This window comes from Xenopus tropicalis, chromosome 5, assembly GCF_000004195.4.
Source record: "Xenopus tropicalis strain Nigerian chromosome 5, UCB_Xtro_10.0, whole genome shotgun sequence".
NCBI lineage: Eukaryota > Metazoa > Chordata > Amphibia > Anura > Pipidae > Xenopus > Xenopus tropicalis.
Window position 1 is genome coordinate 154,327,199 of NC_030681.2, and position 16,778 is coordinate 154,343,976.

The 16,778-nt window shown below is 52.3% G+C and overlaps 1 protein-coding gene across 1 annotated transcript in view; it reads left to right on the top strand.

Moving 5' to 3' along the window:
• The first annotated feature begins 238 nt into the window (after nucleotides 1-238).
• Nucleotides 239-16,778, top strand: part of garem2 (GRB2 associated regulator of MAPK1 subtype 2) — a 50,162-nt gene continuing 33,622 nt past the window's right edge. Inside the window, exon 1 of the mRNA XM_004914970.4 lies at nucleotides 239-584. Coding sequence (XP_004915027.2) covers nucleotides 473-584 — 112 coding nt within the window. The 5' untranslated portion in view covers nucleotides 239-472. The remainder of the gene's footprint in view (nucleotides 585-16,778) is intronic.

Genomic DNA, 16,778 nt, shown 5'->3' on the forward strand with positions numbered 1-16,778 from the left:
GCCCCTTAGCACAATCCCACATCAGGACACAGTTGTACTTCTTGCTGAGTGTGTTGGGGACATAAACTCAGAATTGGTCCCTGCAGGGGATGCAATTGATGCTTCTCAGAGCAACCCCCCCCCCCCCCCCCGCTCTTTCCACTCCAAGGGAGGGGCCTGGGATAAATTCTCTGAAAGGCACCATTCCCCCAGGAGGTGTATAGAGAGGGGCTGGGGGTGGGAGGCGGAGCCGTCGGACTCCCGTCCTGTAAAGAAATCTGTGAATGCAATGAGGCATCTGGCTGGGAGCACAAGCAGCATGGCACATCCCGGGGAAGCCGCAGCCTGCCGCCCTGCCCTGCTCACTCTGCCTTCCCACAGCTCCGCGGGACTGAGGATGAGGATGATGGGGATGCTGCTGGGGAGCAGAGTGCAGCCTCAGGACCCATGAGTTCTTTATTCCGGAGGACTATGCATTATCCGCAGGGGGGCCATGGAGAAAATAGCGTCCGGCGTCTCCCAACTCAGCTGGAGCTCCGTGTCTTTGCCCCTGGACGTGATCGTCAGTAAATTCCGGCTTCCCACGCTGCTCAAACTGGGCAAAGGTAACCGCCGAAACTCCTTTATATCTTACCCTCAGGGGTATTTACTAGAATCTGCCCCCCCCCCGGGGCAAAACGAGGGCCAAGAAAGTATGGAAATGTTGCAGAAAGTCGTAGAGGAGAGAGTAGGAGGGTTAGGGGTTGATATTGATTCCTTTCTACAGTATTGGTTTCTGCTCGCTTGGCTGTCAGGGGATGCTGGGAAATGTAGTAGGGGAGCTGCAGGTTGCACTTCCCAGGCATCGCTGGAACCCTAAGATAAGATAAGATAAGAGAGAAATGAGTAATCATGTATTTAATCAGAGTGTTCTATGGAGTATCTAGAATGGGATGTTTCTCCCCCACAGAGCTGACAATTATATGTACAATATACTTTACTCTAGAGACAGAGATTGGCTCTAGAATATCTAGAATAGATAGCTCCCCCACAGAGCTTACAATTATATGTACAATATACTCTACTCTAGAGACAGAGATTGGCTCTAGAATATCTAGAATAGATAGCTCCCCCACAGAGCTGACAATTAAATGTACAATATACTTTACTCTAGAGACAGAGATCAGCTCTAGAATATCTAGAATAGCTCCCCCACAGAGCTGACAATTAAATGTACAATATACTTTACTCTAGAGACAGAGATCAGCTCTAGAATATCTAGAATAGATAGCTCCCCCACAGAGCTTACAATTATATGTACAATATACTTTACTCTAGAGACAGAGATCAGCTCTAGAATATCTAGAATAGATAGCTCCCCCACAGAGCTGACAATTATACATACAATATACTCTACTCTAGAGACAGAGATCAGCTCTAGAATATCTAGAATAGATAGCTCCCCCACAGAGCTTACAATTATATGTACAATATACTTTACTCTAGAGACAGAGATCAGCTCTAGAATATCTAGAATAGCTCCCCCACAGAGCTGACAATTAAATGTACAATATACTTTACTCTAGAGACAGAGATCAGCTCTAGAATATCTAGAATAGATAGCTCCCCCACAGAGCTTACAATTATATGTACAATATACTTTACTCTAGAGACAGAGATCAGCTCTAGAATATCTAGAATAGCTCCCCCACAGAGCTGACAATTAAATGTACAATATACTTTACTCTAGAGACAGAGATCAGCTCTAGAATTTCTAGAATAGATAGCTCCCCCACAGAGCTGACAATTAAATGTACAATAAACTTTACTCTAGAGACAGAGATCAGCTCTAGAATATCTAGAATAGCTCCCCCACAGAGCTGACAATTATACATACAATATACTTTACTTTACTCTAGAGACAGAGATCAGCTTCCCACAGCACTAAAAGGGTTAATGTATATGTAGGATATTTAGGACAAAAAAATAAATAAATGGGGTCTTTAGTGTATTAAAATTCGTAGGACTCTCGGGGGGATCTGGCTATCTAGCCCCCCCTGAGCCCAATATCCGGGCCCCCCTGGAATCCATGGTCATTGATTCAGTAGAATTCCTGCGTTTCAGCACTTTGGTCACCGTTGTGACGTAACTAGGGAGCCGTTGCACACGGTTACAGCAGTTCCCTGATCTCTGATTGGCCCAAAATGCCACCCACTCAGCGCACTGACAGTCGAGGGGCAGTCTCTGTTTTGGTACAGTGAGTGCAGGGCCCCCCCATCTGACGGGTAGGAAGTTGCCTAAACTGAGCTTGTCCCACTCCGCACCATCTGGGGGGCCGGCACCCCCAGTGTATATAATAAACATTTGGCTATAGAACATATTTCCTTTCTAAACATTTCTTTGCTTGGATTCCGACCGACGCTGGGGGCCCTGGACGGACACCCAAAGCCAGTCCTACCGGAACCATGGGGGGAGGGGTTCCTATAATGAGACCCCCCCCATAATATCAGGGTTCCCCAAGTATGTGCTGGACTGCAGTTCCTGGGGTAGTCGCTGTGGATCATGGGAGCTGTAGTTGTTGCTCAGCTGGGACAGTAGGGTCGGTAAGTTTGATGCCATTTATGGTACAGGTATAGGACCCGTTATACAGAATGCTCGGGACCAAGGGTATTCTGGATAAGGGGTCTTTACATAATTTGGATCTCCTTAAGTCTATTAAAAAATCAATAAAACATTAATTAAACCCCATAGGATTGTTTTGCAACTAATAAGGATTATTTATATCTTAGTTGGGATCTGAGGGGGCTGAGGAAGGAGGAGCTGGTTCCTATTAGTAGAGGGGGGAATCTGATACTGTTTTATTATTACAGAGAAAAGGGGAATCATTTAACCATTAAATAAACCCAATAGGGCTGTTCTGCCCCAATAAGGGGTAATTATATCTTAGTTGGGATCAAGTACAGGTACTGTTTTATTATTACAGAGAAAAGGGAATCATTTAACCATGAAATAAACCCAATAGGGCTGTTCTGCCCCAATAAGGGGTAATTATATCTTAGTTGGGATCAAGTACAGGTACTGTTTTATTATTACAGAGAAAAGGGAATCATTTAACCATGAAATAAACCCAATAGGGCTGTTCTGCCCCAATAAGGGGTAATTATATCTTAGTTGGGATCAAGTACAGGTACTGTTTTATTATTACAGAGAAAAGGGAATCATTTAACCATGAAATAAACCCAATAGGGCTGTTCTGCCCCAATAAGGGGTAATTATATCTTAGTTGGGATCAAGTACAGGTACTGTTTTATTATTACAGAGAAAAGGGAATCATTTAACCATTAAATAAACCCAATAGGGCTGTTCTGCCCCAATAAGGGGTAATTATATCTTAGTTGGGATCAAGTACAGGTACTGTTTTATTATTACAGAGAAAAGGGAATCATTTAACCATTAAATAAACCCAATAGGGCTGTTCTGCCCCAATAAGGGGTAATTATATCTTAGTTGGGATCAAGTACAGGTACTGTTTTATTATTACAGAGAAAAAGGAAATCAGTTTTAAAATTCTGAATTATTTGATTAAAATGGAGTCTATGGGAGACAGGCTTTCTGTAATTCGGAGCTTTCTGGATAATGGGTTTCCGGAAAAGGGATCCCATACCTGTAGTAGAGTAGGCGCTGGCGGTGCCCAGGGGGTTCTACACATTTGCACTTACCCAGGTAGGGGCCCCCATACTCCTGTGGGCTCTTTTCCTCTTAACCAGACGCCACAGTGATTTACCCCCGACGCTGAGCATTAAGGAGAGGAGCCCCAAGGGAACCCCCCAATGGCTGCGCGTCTGGGTAGCACCGCTGCACCGTTACTCCTGGGGGTCCGATGCTATGGATGCTCCTCACAAGCAGGAAGAGATTAAAAGCAACGGCTCTGGGCAGTGTCGGGGGGCAAAGGGGTCTGGGGGTGTGTGCGTCACATGGTATCACTGAACCAATGAAGGCAAAGTGCCCCTAGATACAAGGAACCTCTCATATAAACTACTTGTTACAGGCCCCTCCCACTTACCCATCATTCTCTGTGTGTGTGCGTCACATGGTATCACTGAACCAATGAAGGCAAAGTTCTCCTAGATACAAGGAACAACTTATATAACTACTTATTACAGGCCCCTCCCACTTACCCATAACCAGCTGCTGTTTGATGGAAAGAGACACAAGGTGACACTCAGGACTGGCCATTATATATAACCAACGAGGTCACATGACCTAGCAATATCCAGGCAATACTAATCAATCGCGGTTACTCGGAGTAGGAACAGGAGTCCATAACCCTTTGAGGTGTTTGTAGAGAGGGGAAAGCAGTGGTCATGTGACTGGCTGTTATTCCCTGTCAGTAGCACAGCATGCAGGTCTTGCTTTATGGCTGACATGGCTTTGTGGCACCTAATGCTCCTTATGGTTGGAAGCTGATGCCATGGGGCAAATGATTTGGCTGAATATCCAACCTAGTCATGTGATTTGGTTGCAGGTTGGATTCTGGCACCATCTTGCCTTCCTATACACACTCCCCAGGGACGCTGCCCCCCATACATACATAAACTATAAATACAACCACTAGTACTAACTGTAGATATTAGTATCACAATAGCCTTGGATATTCTGATTGTTCAAGAACTTATCCAGGCCCCTCTTATAGGCATTAACAGAGTCTGCCATTACCCCATCACTAGGAAGGGCATTCCCCAACCCCCTCACTGCCCTCACCATGAGGAACCCCCTACCCAACATCCCCCGGCAGGGCATTCCCCAACCCCCTCACTGCCCTCACCGTGAGGAACCCCCTACCCAACATCCCCCGGCAGGGCATTCCCCAACCCCCTCACTGCCCTCACCGTGAGGAACCCCCTACCCAACATCCCCCGGCAGGGCATTCCCCAACCCCCTCACTGCCCTCACCGTGAGGAACCCCCTACCCAACATCCCCCGGCAGGGCATTCCCCAACCCCCTCACTGCCCTCACCGTGAGGAACCCCCTACCCAACATCCCCCGGCAGGGCATTCCCCAACCCCCTCACTGCCCTCACCGTGAGGAACCCCCTACCCAACATCCCCCGGCAGGGCATTCCCCAACCCCCTCACTGCCCTCACCGTGAGGAACCCCCTACCCAACATCCCCCGGCAGGGCATTCCCCAACCCCCTCACTGCCCTCACCGTGAGGAACCCCCTACCCAACATCCCCCGGCAGGGCATTCCCCAACCCCCTCACTGCCCTCACCGTGAGGAACCCCCTACCCAACATCCCCCGGCAGGGCATTCCCCAACCCCCTCACTGCCCTCACCGTGAGGAACCCCCTACCCAACATCCCCCGGCAGGGCATTCCCCAACCCCCTCACTGCCCTCACCGTGAGGAACCCCCTACCCAACATCCCCCGGCAGGGCATTCCCCAACCCCCTCACTGCCCTCACCGTGAGGAACCCCCTACCCAACATCCCCCGGCAGGGCATTCCCCAACCCCCTCACTGCCCTCACCGTGAGGAACCCCCTACCCAACATCCCCCGGCAGGGCATTCCCCAACCCCCTCACTGCCCTCACCGTGAGGAACCCCCTACCCAACATCCCCCGGCAGGGCATTCCCCAACCCCCTCACTGCCCTCACCGTGAGGAACCCCCTACTCTGCTTCAAATGGAAGCTCCATTCCTCTAATCTAAAGGGGGGGCCTCTGGTGCGCTGATTGTTTTTATGGGAAAAAAGAACATCCCCCAACTGCCTATAATCCCCTCTAATGTACTTGTACAGAGTAATCATGTCCCCTCGCAAGAGGGGGACATGAAAACAACCCCAACCCTGACAGTCTCACCTCATAGTTTAACCCTTCCATCCCCTTTACCAGTTTAGTTGCAGTCTCTGCACTCTCTCCAGCTCATTAATATCCTTCTTAAGGACTGGAGCCCAAAACTGCCCCCCATACTCACTGTAACTGCCCCCCATACTCACTGTAACTGCCCCCATACTCACTGTAACTGCCCCCATACTCACTGTTACTGCCCCCCATACTCACTGTTACTGCCCCCCATACTCACTGTTACTGCCCCCCATACTCACTGTAACTGCCCCCCATACTCACTGTTACTGCCCCCCATACTCACTGTTACTGCCCCCCATACTCACTGTAACTGCCCCCCATACTCACTGTAACTGCCCCCCCATACTCACTGTAACTGCCCCCCATACTCACTGTAACTGCCCCCCCATACTCACTGTAACTGCCCCCCATACTCACTGTAACTGCCCCCCATACTCACTGTTACTGCCCCCATACTCACTGTAACTGCCCCCCATACTCACTGTAACTGCCCCCCATACTCACTGTAACTGCCCCCCATACTCACTGTTACTGCCCCCCATACTCACTGTAACTGCCCCCCATACTCACTGTAACTGCCCCCCATACTCACTGTAACTGCCCCCCATACTCACTGTTACTGCCCCCCATACTCACTGTAACTGCCCCCCATACTCAAGGTGAGGCCTTACCAGGGACCTATAAAGAGGCAAAATTATGTTCTCATCCCTTGAGTCAATGCCCTTTTTATACAAGACAGCACTTTATTTGCTTTAGTAGCCACAGAATGACACTGCCTGGAATTAGACAACTTGTTATCAACAAAAACCCCCAGATCCTTCTCCATTAAGGAAACCCCCAACTCACTACCATTCAGTAGATAGTTTGCGTTTATATTATTTCTACCAAAGGGCAGAACTTTGCACTTATCAACATTGAACCTCATTATCAGCAGAAATAGAAACAGTACTGTCTATGCCCACCTCCAGGTCATTAATAAATAAGTTAAAAAGCAAAGGCCCAAGGACTGACCCCTGCGGTACCCACTAACCACACTGGCCCAATCAGAAAATGTTCCATTTACCACCACTCTGTGTAATCTATCCTTCAGCCAGTTCTCTATCCAATTACAGATATTATGTTCTAGGCCAATATTCCTCAATTTGATCATTAACCTTCTGAGAGCAATACATTCCTGTACATCCAGAAATACATATATATAGCTGTTTAGATTGTAAGCTCTATGGAGCAAGGCCCTCTTCTTTCCCCTGAGTTACCCAGGGCAGAGTACTGTGGGCACACTGGGCACAGTAGAGACAAATAGACATTTCCTTGCTCCATAGAAGGTCACATGACACAGTTGTATGTGAGTGAGTTCTAGGCTCCCCTCCTGCCCCCTGGCATTGCCCCCCCCGTGCCCCCGGCGGCTCATTAACATGCAGGGCCGGCCGTGCAGAAGGCAAAGGCTGAATTCTCGGCACACACAGCGCCCCTGTTCCCCGCTCCCCTCCTCCAGCGCCTTTATCCTCTCTCAATGGAGCAAAAGAAAACACCGTTAACCTTGTGTGTGCCAGAGGGGGCAGCAGGGAAAACATTGATGGGACCTTTATGTAGAGCAGCCAGGCATTTCCCAGGCATTTCCCAGGCATTTCCCAGGCATTTCCCAGGCTCCCAGCGAGAACTTTCTGTGGTTTCCTGGGTGCCAGCGAGACATGGGAGACTGTACAGAACTGCTGCCCACAACTGCCTCGCTGGCACCCAGCAACACCACTGATATGTGCATGTTGCAAACTACTGGGGTCTGCTGCTGGGGGCTTAAAGGGGGACAGGGGAGTTAGAAGGGGGACAGGGGGGTTTTAAGGGGGACAGGGGAGTTAGAAGGGGGGCAGGGGGTTAGAAGGGGGACAGGGGGGTTTTAAGGGGGACAGGGGAGTTAGAAGGGGGGCAGGGGGGTTAGAAGGGGGACAGGGGGGTTTTAAGGGGGACAGGGGAGTTAGAAGGGGGGCAGGGGGGTTAGAAGGGGGACTGGGGGGTTAGAAGGGGGACAGGGGGGTTAGAAGGGGGACAGGGGGTTTTTAAGGGGGACAGGGGAATTAGAAGGGGGACAGGGGGGTTAGAAGGGGGACAGGGGGGTTAGAAGGGGGACAGGGGGGTTAGAAGGGGGACAGGGGAGTTAGAAGGGGGACAGGGGGGTTAGAAGGGGGACAGGGGAGTTAAAAGGGGGACAGGGGGCTTAGAAGGGGGACAGGGGAGTTAGAAGGGGGACAGGGGGCTTAGAAGGGGGGCAGGGGGGTTAGAAGGGGGACTGGGGGGTTAGAAGGGGGACAGGGGGGTTAGAAGGGGGACAGGGGGTTTTTAAGGGGGACAGGGGAATTAGAAGGGGGACAGGGGGGTTAGAAGGGGGACAGGGGGGTTAGAAGGGGAACAGGGGGGTTAGAAGGGGGACAGGGGGTTTTTAAGGGGGACAGGGGAATTAGAAGGGGGACAGGGGGGTTAGAAGGGGGACAGGGGGGTTAGAAGGGGAACAGGGGGGTTAGAAGGGGGACAGGGGAGTTAGAAGGGGGACAGGGGGTTAGAAGGGGGACAGGGGAGTTAAAAGGGGAGTTAAAAGGGGACAGGGGGCTTAGAAGGGGGACAGGGGAGTTAGAAGGGGGACAGGGGGCTTAGAAGGGGGACAGGGGAGTTAGAAGGGGGACAGGGGGCTTAGAAGGGGGACAGGGGGCTTAGAAGGGGGACAGGGGGCTTAGAAGGGGGACAGGGGGGTTAGAAGGGGGACAGAGGGGTTAGAAGGGGGGCATGGGGCTTAGAAGGGGGACAGGGGGGTTAGAAGGGGGACAGGGGGGTTAGAAGGGGGACAGGGGGGTTAGAAGGGGGACAGGGGAGTTAGAAGGGGGACAGGGGGGTTAGAAGGGGGACAGGGGAGTTAGAAGGGGGACAGAGGGGTTAGAAGGGGGGCATGGGGCTTAGAAGGGGGACAGGGGGGTTAGAAGGGGACAGGGAGTTAGAAGGGGGACAGGGGAGTTAGAAGGGGGACAGGGGGCTTAGAAGGGGGACAGGGGGGTTAGAAGGGGGGCATGGGGCTTAGAAGGGGGACAGGGGAGTTAGAAGGGGGACAGGGGGCTTAGAAGGGGGACAGGGGAGTTAGAAGGGGGACAGGGGGCTTAGAAGGGGGACAGGGGGGTTAGAAGGGGGACAGGGGAGTTAGAAGGGGGACAGGGGAGTTAGAAGGGGGACAGGGGGCTTAGAAGGGGGACAGGGGAGTTAGAAGGGGGACAGGGGGGTTAGAAGGGGGACAGGGGAGTTAGAAGGGGGACAGGGGGGTTAGAAGGGGACAGGGGGGTTAGAAGGGGGACAGGGGGGTTAGAAGGGGGACAGGGGGCTTAGAAGGGGGACAGGGGAGTTAGAAGGGGGACAGGGGAGTTAGAAGGGGGACAGGGGAGTTAGAAGGGGGACAGGGGGCTTAGAAGGGGGACAGGGGAGTTAGAAGGGGGGCAGGGGATTTAGAAAGGGGACAGGGGAATTAGAAGGGGGACAGGGGGGTTAGAAGGGGGACAGGGGGGTTAGAAGGGGAACAGGGGGGTTAGAAGGGGGACAGGGGAGTTAGAAGGGGGACAGGGGGGTTAGAAGGGGGACAGGGGAGTTAAAAGGGGAGTTAAAAGGGGACAGGGGGCTTAGAAGGGGGACAGGGGAGTTAGAAGGGGGACAGGGGGCTTAGAAGGGGGACAGGGGAGTTAGAAGGGGAACAGGGGGTTAGAAGGGGGACAGGGGAGTTAGAAGGGGGACAGGGGAGTTAGAAGGGGACAGGGGGCTTAGAAGGGGGACAGGGGAGTTAGAAGGGGGACAGGGGCTTAGAAGGGGACAGGGGAGTTAGAAGGGGACAGGGGAGTTAGAAGGGGGACAGGGGAGTTAGAAGGGGGACAGGGGCTTAGAAGGGGGACAGGGGAGTTAGGAAGGGGGACAGGGGGCTTAGAAGGGGGACAGGGGGTTAGAAGGGGACAGGGGAGTTAGAAGGGGGACAGGGGAGTTAGAAGGGGGGCATGGGGCTTAGAAGGGGGACAGGGGAGTTAGAAGGGGGACAGGGGGCTTAGAAGGGGGACAGGGGAGTTAGAAGGGGGACAGGGGGCTTAGAAAGGGGGACAGGGGGGTTAGAAGGGGGACAGGGGAGTTAGAAGGGGGACAGGGGAGTTAGAAGGGGGACAGGGGGCTTAGAAGGGGGACAGGGGAGTTAGAAGGGGGACAGGGGGGTTAGAAGGGGGACAGGGGAGTTAGAAGGGGGACAGGGGGGTTAGAAGGGGGACAGGGGGGTTAGAAGGGGGACAGGGGGGTTAGAAGGGGGACAGGGGGGTTAGAAGGGGGACAGGGGGCTTAGAAGGGGGACAGGGGAGTTAGAAGGGGGACAGGGGAGTTAGAAGGGGGACAGGGGAGTTAGAAGGGGGACAGGGGGCTTAGAAGGGGGACAGGGGAGTTAGAAGGGGGGCAGGGGATTTAGAAAGGGGACAGGGGGGGTTTAAGGGGGACAGGGGCGTTTTAAGGGGGGCAGGGGCGTTTTAAGGGGGGCAGACAGATATGTAAGTAAGTGGGGGGGTTGAGTGTGAGACTGGACACCAATACTATGTGGCCTCACTCTGCTTCCCCCACTTTAGGGGTCACTTTGGCAGAGAATGAAGGACATAAAACAGGCGCAATGTACTGATTGGACGCCTGCACCCCCCTTACACCTACGCCTGAGCGTAACACCATGAGTTGAGCAGAGCGCCCCCCTGAGGTATAAAGAGATAGAGAGAGTGGCACCCAGGGTTGGGCAGTAGGTCTGTGCCATTTCCCTGCCCGACACTGTAGGGATCCTGGGATAATGGGGGGGGCAGTGAGCAGGGTCACGTGGGGGCAGATTATATGGGTCAGGGCTTTGCCTTTAATTGTCAGAGCCTTTCAGTCTGTGGGAAAAGCAAGAGATCAATGGTTGATCAGCTCTGCCCCCCTACTTACCCTTTAATCCCAGTAACGCCAGTGATACAGCACTAACGGGGGGCTCTGGAATACTATTTGGGGTGACAAGACCCAGGGACACATGATAAGAGGGCAGCGGGGGGGGGGGGGTAGCGCCCAGGGAGGCTTGTAGGGGGCGGGATCTCTGGTGTAAAACCATCAATGTGATTGGCTGACCCAGTTACTCAGGGGGCTGTGTCTATACATGGGGCAAATATTCTGTTCAAAATTTTGCCAAAACATCACAGCAATTGTTTTAATAGGAAAAGGTGTTACAATGATCTATACAGAGTGGGGGGTGGGCATAGCGAGCCCCCCCTGAGCCAAAGGCTCCATCTGTGCTTTATTCACATTATAGAAAGGCTTCGGCCCCATTCCCACCCAACCGGGAACCAAAGAACACTGGGGCCCAAACAGCTCCCCACAAGCCCCATAAACAGGTGTTAGTGCTGGTTCAGTTGCCGTATTCCCATAGCCCTGCGCTTTAACCCCTGTACCCTCTGGCACCCTCCCCAGCCCCTGTATATTGGGTGGCAGCTGGGTGCTGGGGGGGTGCCCCTTGGTACAAAGAAGGGTCAGTTATGCGGCTCATCACTGTCTCCTGAATGGGCACCAGATAATTACATGGGGGTTTTTTATAAATAAATTCCTGAGATACCGTTACTAAGGCTGAGTCACCGGCGCAACAGATGGCGGCACGAGCTTGAAAAAAGTGTGAAAATAATGATCTATTTTTGATTCAGCCCCATCATGTGCTTAATGTTCTCTGTGTATCAGCGAGGGAACGGCATATAATCAGCTGTGCGGCCCCCATAGAGTTTGTGCCACTAGAGCCAATATTACCCCCCACTGCTACTATAGGCACCATCTCTCCCTACTATACCTGCTATCCCACAGCCCCAGTCCCTTCCCAGAGGCTATTATCCCACTGCTACTATAGGCACCATCTCTCCCTACTATACCTGCTATCCCACAGCCCCAGTCCCTTCCCAGAGGCTATTATCCCCCCACTGCTACTATAGGCACCATCTCTCCCTACTATACCTGCTATCCCACAGCCCCAGTCCCTTCCCAGAGGCTATTATCCCCCCACTGCTACTATAGGCACCATCTCTCCCTACTATACCTGCTATCCCACAGCCCCAGTCCCTTCCCAGAGGCTATTATCCCCCCCACTGCTACTATAGGCACCATCTCTCCCTACTATACCTGCTATCCCACAGCCCCAGTCCCTTCCCAGAGGCTATTATCCCCCCACTGTTACTATAGGCACCATCTCTCCCTACTATACCTGCTATCCCACAGCCCCAGTCCCTTCCCAGAGGCTATTATCCCCCACTGTTACTATAGGCACCATCTCTCCCTACTATACCTGCTATCCCACAGCCCCAGTCCCTTCCCAGAGGCTATTATCCCCCCACTGTTACTATAGGCACCATCTCTCCCTACTATACCTGCTATCCCACAGCCCCAGTCCCTTCCCAGAGGCTATTATCCCCCCACTGCTACTATAGGCACCATCTCTCCCTACTATACCTGCTATCCCACAGCCCCAGTCCCTTCCCAGAGGCTATTATCCCCCCACTGTTACTATAGGCACCATCTCTCCCTACTATACCTGCTATCCCACAGCCCCAGTCCCTTCCCAGAGGCTATTATCCCCCCACTGCTACTATAGGCACCATCTCTCCCTACTATACCTGCTATCCCACAGCCCCAGTCCCTTCCCAGAGGCTATTATCCCCCCCACTGCTACTATAGGCACCATCTCTCCCTACTATACCTGCTATCCCACAGCCCCAGTCCCTTCCCAGAGGCTATTATCCCCCCCACTGCCACTATAGGCACCATCTCTCCCTACTATACCTGCTATCCCACAGCCCCAGTCCCTTCCCAGAGGCTATTATCCCCCCCACTGCTACTATAGGCACCATCTCTCCCTACTATACCTGCTATCCCACAGCCCCAGTCCCTTCCCAGAGGCTATTATCCCCCCCACTGCTACTATAGGCACCATCTCTCCCTACTATACCTGCTATCCCACAGCCCCAGTCCCTTCCCAGAGGCTATTATCCCCCCACTGCTACTATAGGCACCATCTCTCCCTACTATACCTGCTATCCCACAGCCCCAGTCCCTTCCCAGAGGCTATTATCCCCCCACTGCTACTATAGGCACCATCTCTCCCTACTATACCTGCTATCCCACAGCCCCAGTCCCTTCCCAGAGGCTATTATCCCCCCACTGCTACTATAGGCACCATCTCTCCCTACTATACCTGCTATCCCACAGCCCCAGTCCCTTCCCAGAGGCTATTATCCCACTGCTACTATAGGCACCATCTCTCCCTACTATACCTGCTATCCCACAGCCCCAGTCCCTTCCCAGAGGCTATTATCCCCCCACTGCTACTATAGGCACCATCTCTCCCTACTATACCTGCTATCCCACAGCCCCAGTCCCTTCCCAGAGGCTATTATCCCCCACTGCTACTATAGGCACCATCTCTCCCTACTATACCTGCTATCCCACAGCCCCAGTCCCTTCCCAGAGGCTATTATCCCCCCACTGCTACTATAGGGCACCATCTCTCCCTACTATACCTGCTATCCCACAGCCCCAGTCCCTTCCCAGAGGCTATTATCCCCCCACTGTTACTATAGGCACCATCTCTCCCTACTATACCTGCTATCCCACAGCCCCAGTCCCTTCCCAGAGGCTATTATCCCCCACTGTTACTATAGGCACCATCTCTCCCTACTATACCTGCTATCCCACAGCCCCAGTCCCTTCCCAGAGGCTATTATCCCCCCACTGTTACTATAGGCACCATCTCTCCCTACTATACCTGCTATCCCACAGCCCCAGTCCCTTCCCAGAGGCTATTATCCCCCCACTGCTACTATAGGCACCATCTCTCCCTACTATACCTGCTATCCCACAGCCCCAGTCCCTTCCCAGAGGCTATTATCCCCCCACTGTTACTATAGGCACCATCTCTCCCTACTATACCTGCTATCCCACAGCCCCAGTCCCTTCCCAGAGGCTATTATCCCCCCACTGCTACTATAGGCACCATCTCTCCCTACTATACCTGCTATCCCACAGCCCCAGTCCCTTCCCAGAGGCTATTATCCCCCCCACTGCTACTATAGGCACCATCTCTCCCTACTATACCTGCTATCCCACAGCCCCAGTCCCTTCCCAGAGGCTATTATCCCCCCACTGCTACTATAGGCACCATCTCTCCCTACTATACCTGCTATCCCACAGCCCCAGTCCCTTCCCAGAGGCTATTATCCCCCCACTGCTACTATAGGCACCATCTCTCCCTACTATACCTGCTATCCCACAGCCCCAGTCCCTTCCCAGAGGCTATTATCCCCCCACTGCTACTATAGGCACCATCTCTCCCTACTATACCTGCTATCCCACAGCCCCAGTCCCTTCCCAGAGGCTATTATCCCCCCACTGCTACTATAGGCACCATCTCTCCCTACTATACCTGCTATCCCACAGCCCCAGTCCCTCCCCAGAGGCTATTATCCCAGGGCTGGGCTATTATCCCCAGTTAGAGATGTATATATGTGAGATCCATTAAGGTGTATGACCTTCCCCAGCCAACACAAGGTCAGACAAGGGTACAGTTGGGGAGATGGAGATGTCTATGTGCTCTCCCTGCCCACAGGTGCTTTATATCTCAGACAGAAATGAATGGAGTGATTAGGTTAGTGGTTAGTAGAAGCAGTTCCCAGGCTTTTCTTGGTGGATTTGGTTGACAGAAAGCCCGGGCAGGAAGATCGGCAGCTAAAGTGCTTAATGGCTGCATTTGTGGGAACACAGACGTGCAGGGAACGGCAGAGGAGCCAGCGGAACCCAGAGACGCTCACTGTGCAGCTTTTCCGTGCAACCTTTGGCTAAAGCCTTGGCTATTAGATGTTCCCCAGGGCTACCCAGGATACTCAGGCCATGGCCACTGAACTCCTAGCTCAACATTCCCCATCTCTAGGAATCTCTCCGTCACACTAGTGAGCAAACCTCTTGTGCACTCGCACCAACCAATGATACAACTCAGAGACCATGATAGAAACGTATAGGGTTAATGGTATAAACTGAGATGTCTGGGCCATGATTGGCCGACTCTCCTAGTGATCCTTTTGGCTGCTCTTCCCAGACCCCCAAGCAAAGCCTCCCACCTCTGTGCAAATAGCTCTCTGCTAAATTAGTATTTGCTCTTCCCTGCTGTTATTACTGTCGGGAAAGCAATCAAATGTTATTACAAATAATGATTTTTTTTTGCAGGGGGCGGCATTGTGGGATTGCACTCGGAACGAACCGGCCTAGTCTGTGAGATGAGAGGGGGGGGGGGTCAAATACAGAGTTTTTCTGTGTGGAGGCCTTGGGGGCAAAGTTGCCACACATACCATGTACAGGCTTAGTCTGTTAGGCAACCAGCTTACCCAGCCGTATGGAATTCTGGGTACAGTTCAGGCTATAATGGGGGCTACCCAGCGGGGCACCATAAAGCCTAAGCTCAGCCTCATTAGGGAGCAGCAGGGGCATTCCCTTTGGCAGGGGCAACAGGGCATGTTTGGCTCATAATCCAAGTACATCATATAAAATGAATTCGGTGTTCCTTCTGGTCAGATCCCCCAGGGGGTCAGATAACCGCGCCGGCTAATTCCCCCATTTCCCAACAACAGTCACCTTTTTTGAAGATTGGCAGCAGGTTTCTCTTGAACGGTCAGATATTCTGTATGATTTACAGCTTAAACGGATGTTGTACTGTACTGGGGGGGTCACAATATGGGGAGGGTAGAGCTTCTCTTGATGAGTTGGACGTTCATTCTCCAATGGATATTCCTTTATACGTCCTAACGAGCTCCAAACTCCGACCCTGAACTAAGCCTGAATAAATAAGCCTCCGATCATGTAATGCACATTTGTTTTCAATCTAATCAAACAACATTCTCTTATTGTTCTATGACAAAATATTGAGCTTTGTTTGATTTTATGAGGATAATGAGTCCATAATACAGTTGAGTTAATGTTAGCCTTGTGGCCAGGGTCAGACTGGGGGGTGAAGGGTCCACCGGGGCTTCTGTCCCAGGGGCCCTGCAGGTGCCCCCAGCTGGGCGTGTCCCTTAACCCCCCCCTGCAGGGCCCCCCCTAACCCCCCTCGCAGGGCCCCCCACCTGACATCCTCCACCGAACGGTTGGGAGGGGGAGCGCCGGCAAGGGTTGGGTATGGGCTGCCGGGGCCCACTAGAGCCGGGGGCCCACCGGGATTTTTCCCAGTGTCCCGGTGGCCCAGTCCGACCCTGCTTGTGGCTAAATAGTGTAAGGCTACTGATCTAAGCCTAAATCTAGAATTCCTACTGGCCAGAAGAGACCCTAAGACGGTCACATGATTCTCATGTGACCGTCAAACCCTCGTACAAACCCCCAAAAAAGTGACATCTTCTGAAGTTCCAAGACTTTAACTTAAAACAGGACGGCTTTACATGAAATTTACAGAAGTGATTGCCAAACTGTTGGGCGGCCCTTCCCCAGGTGGTCCTCAAGCTTTAGCGGAGGCGCCCAGTTAAACGCCAGTTTGGAGAGATTTGAGTAGATACTACTGAAAGCCAAGCTTGAAGGACAACTACAGTGAGATTAGGAGATAAACACTTACTTGCTGTCCTAGGTATTCTTGGATCTAAGACAGCGGTTCTCAACCTGTGGGTTGGGACCCCTTTGGGGGTGCCTAAGACCATCAGAAAACACATATTTCCGATGGTCTTAGGAATAATTTTATAGTTGGGGGTCACCACAACATGAGGAACTGTATTAAAGGGTCGCGGCATTAGGGAGGCTGAGAACCACTGGTCTAAAGGATTCTGCGCCCAAATGTTAGACCTCAAAAGGGTGCTTCATCCAAAAATGTCTGGAAACCACTACTTTACGATGAAGACAGGTACGGAGAGAGAGGAGATCCTCCCTTTATATTC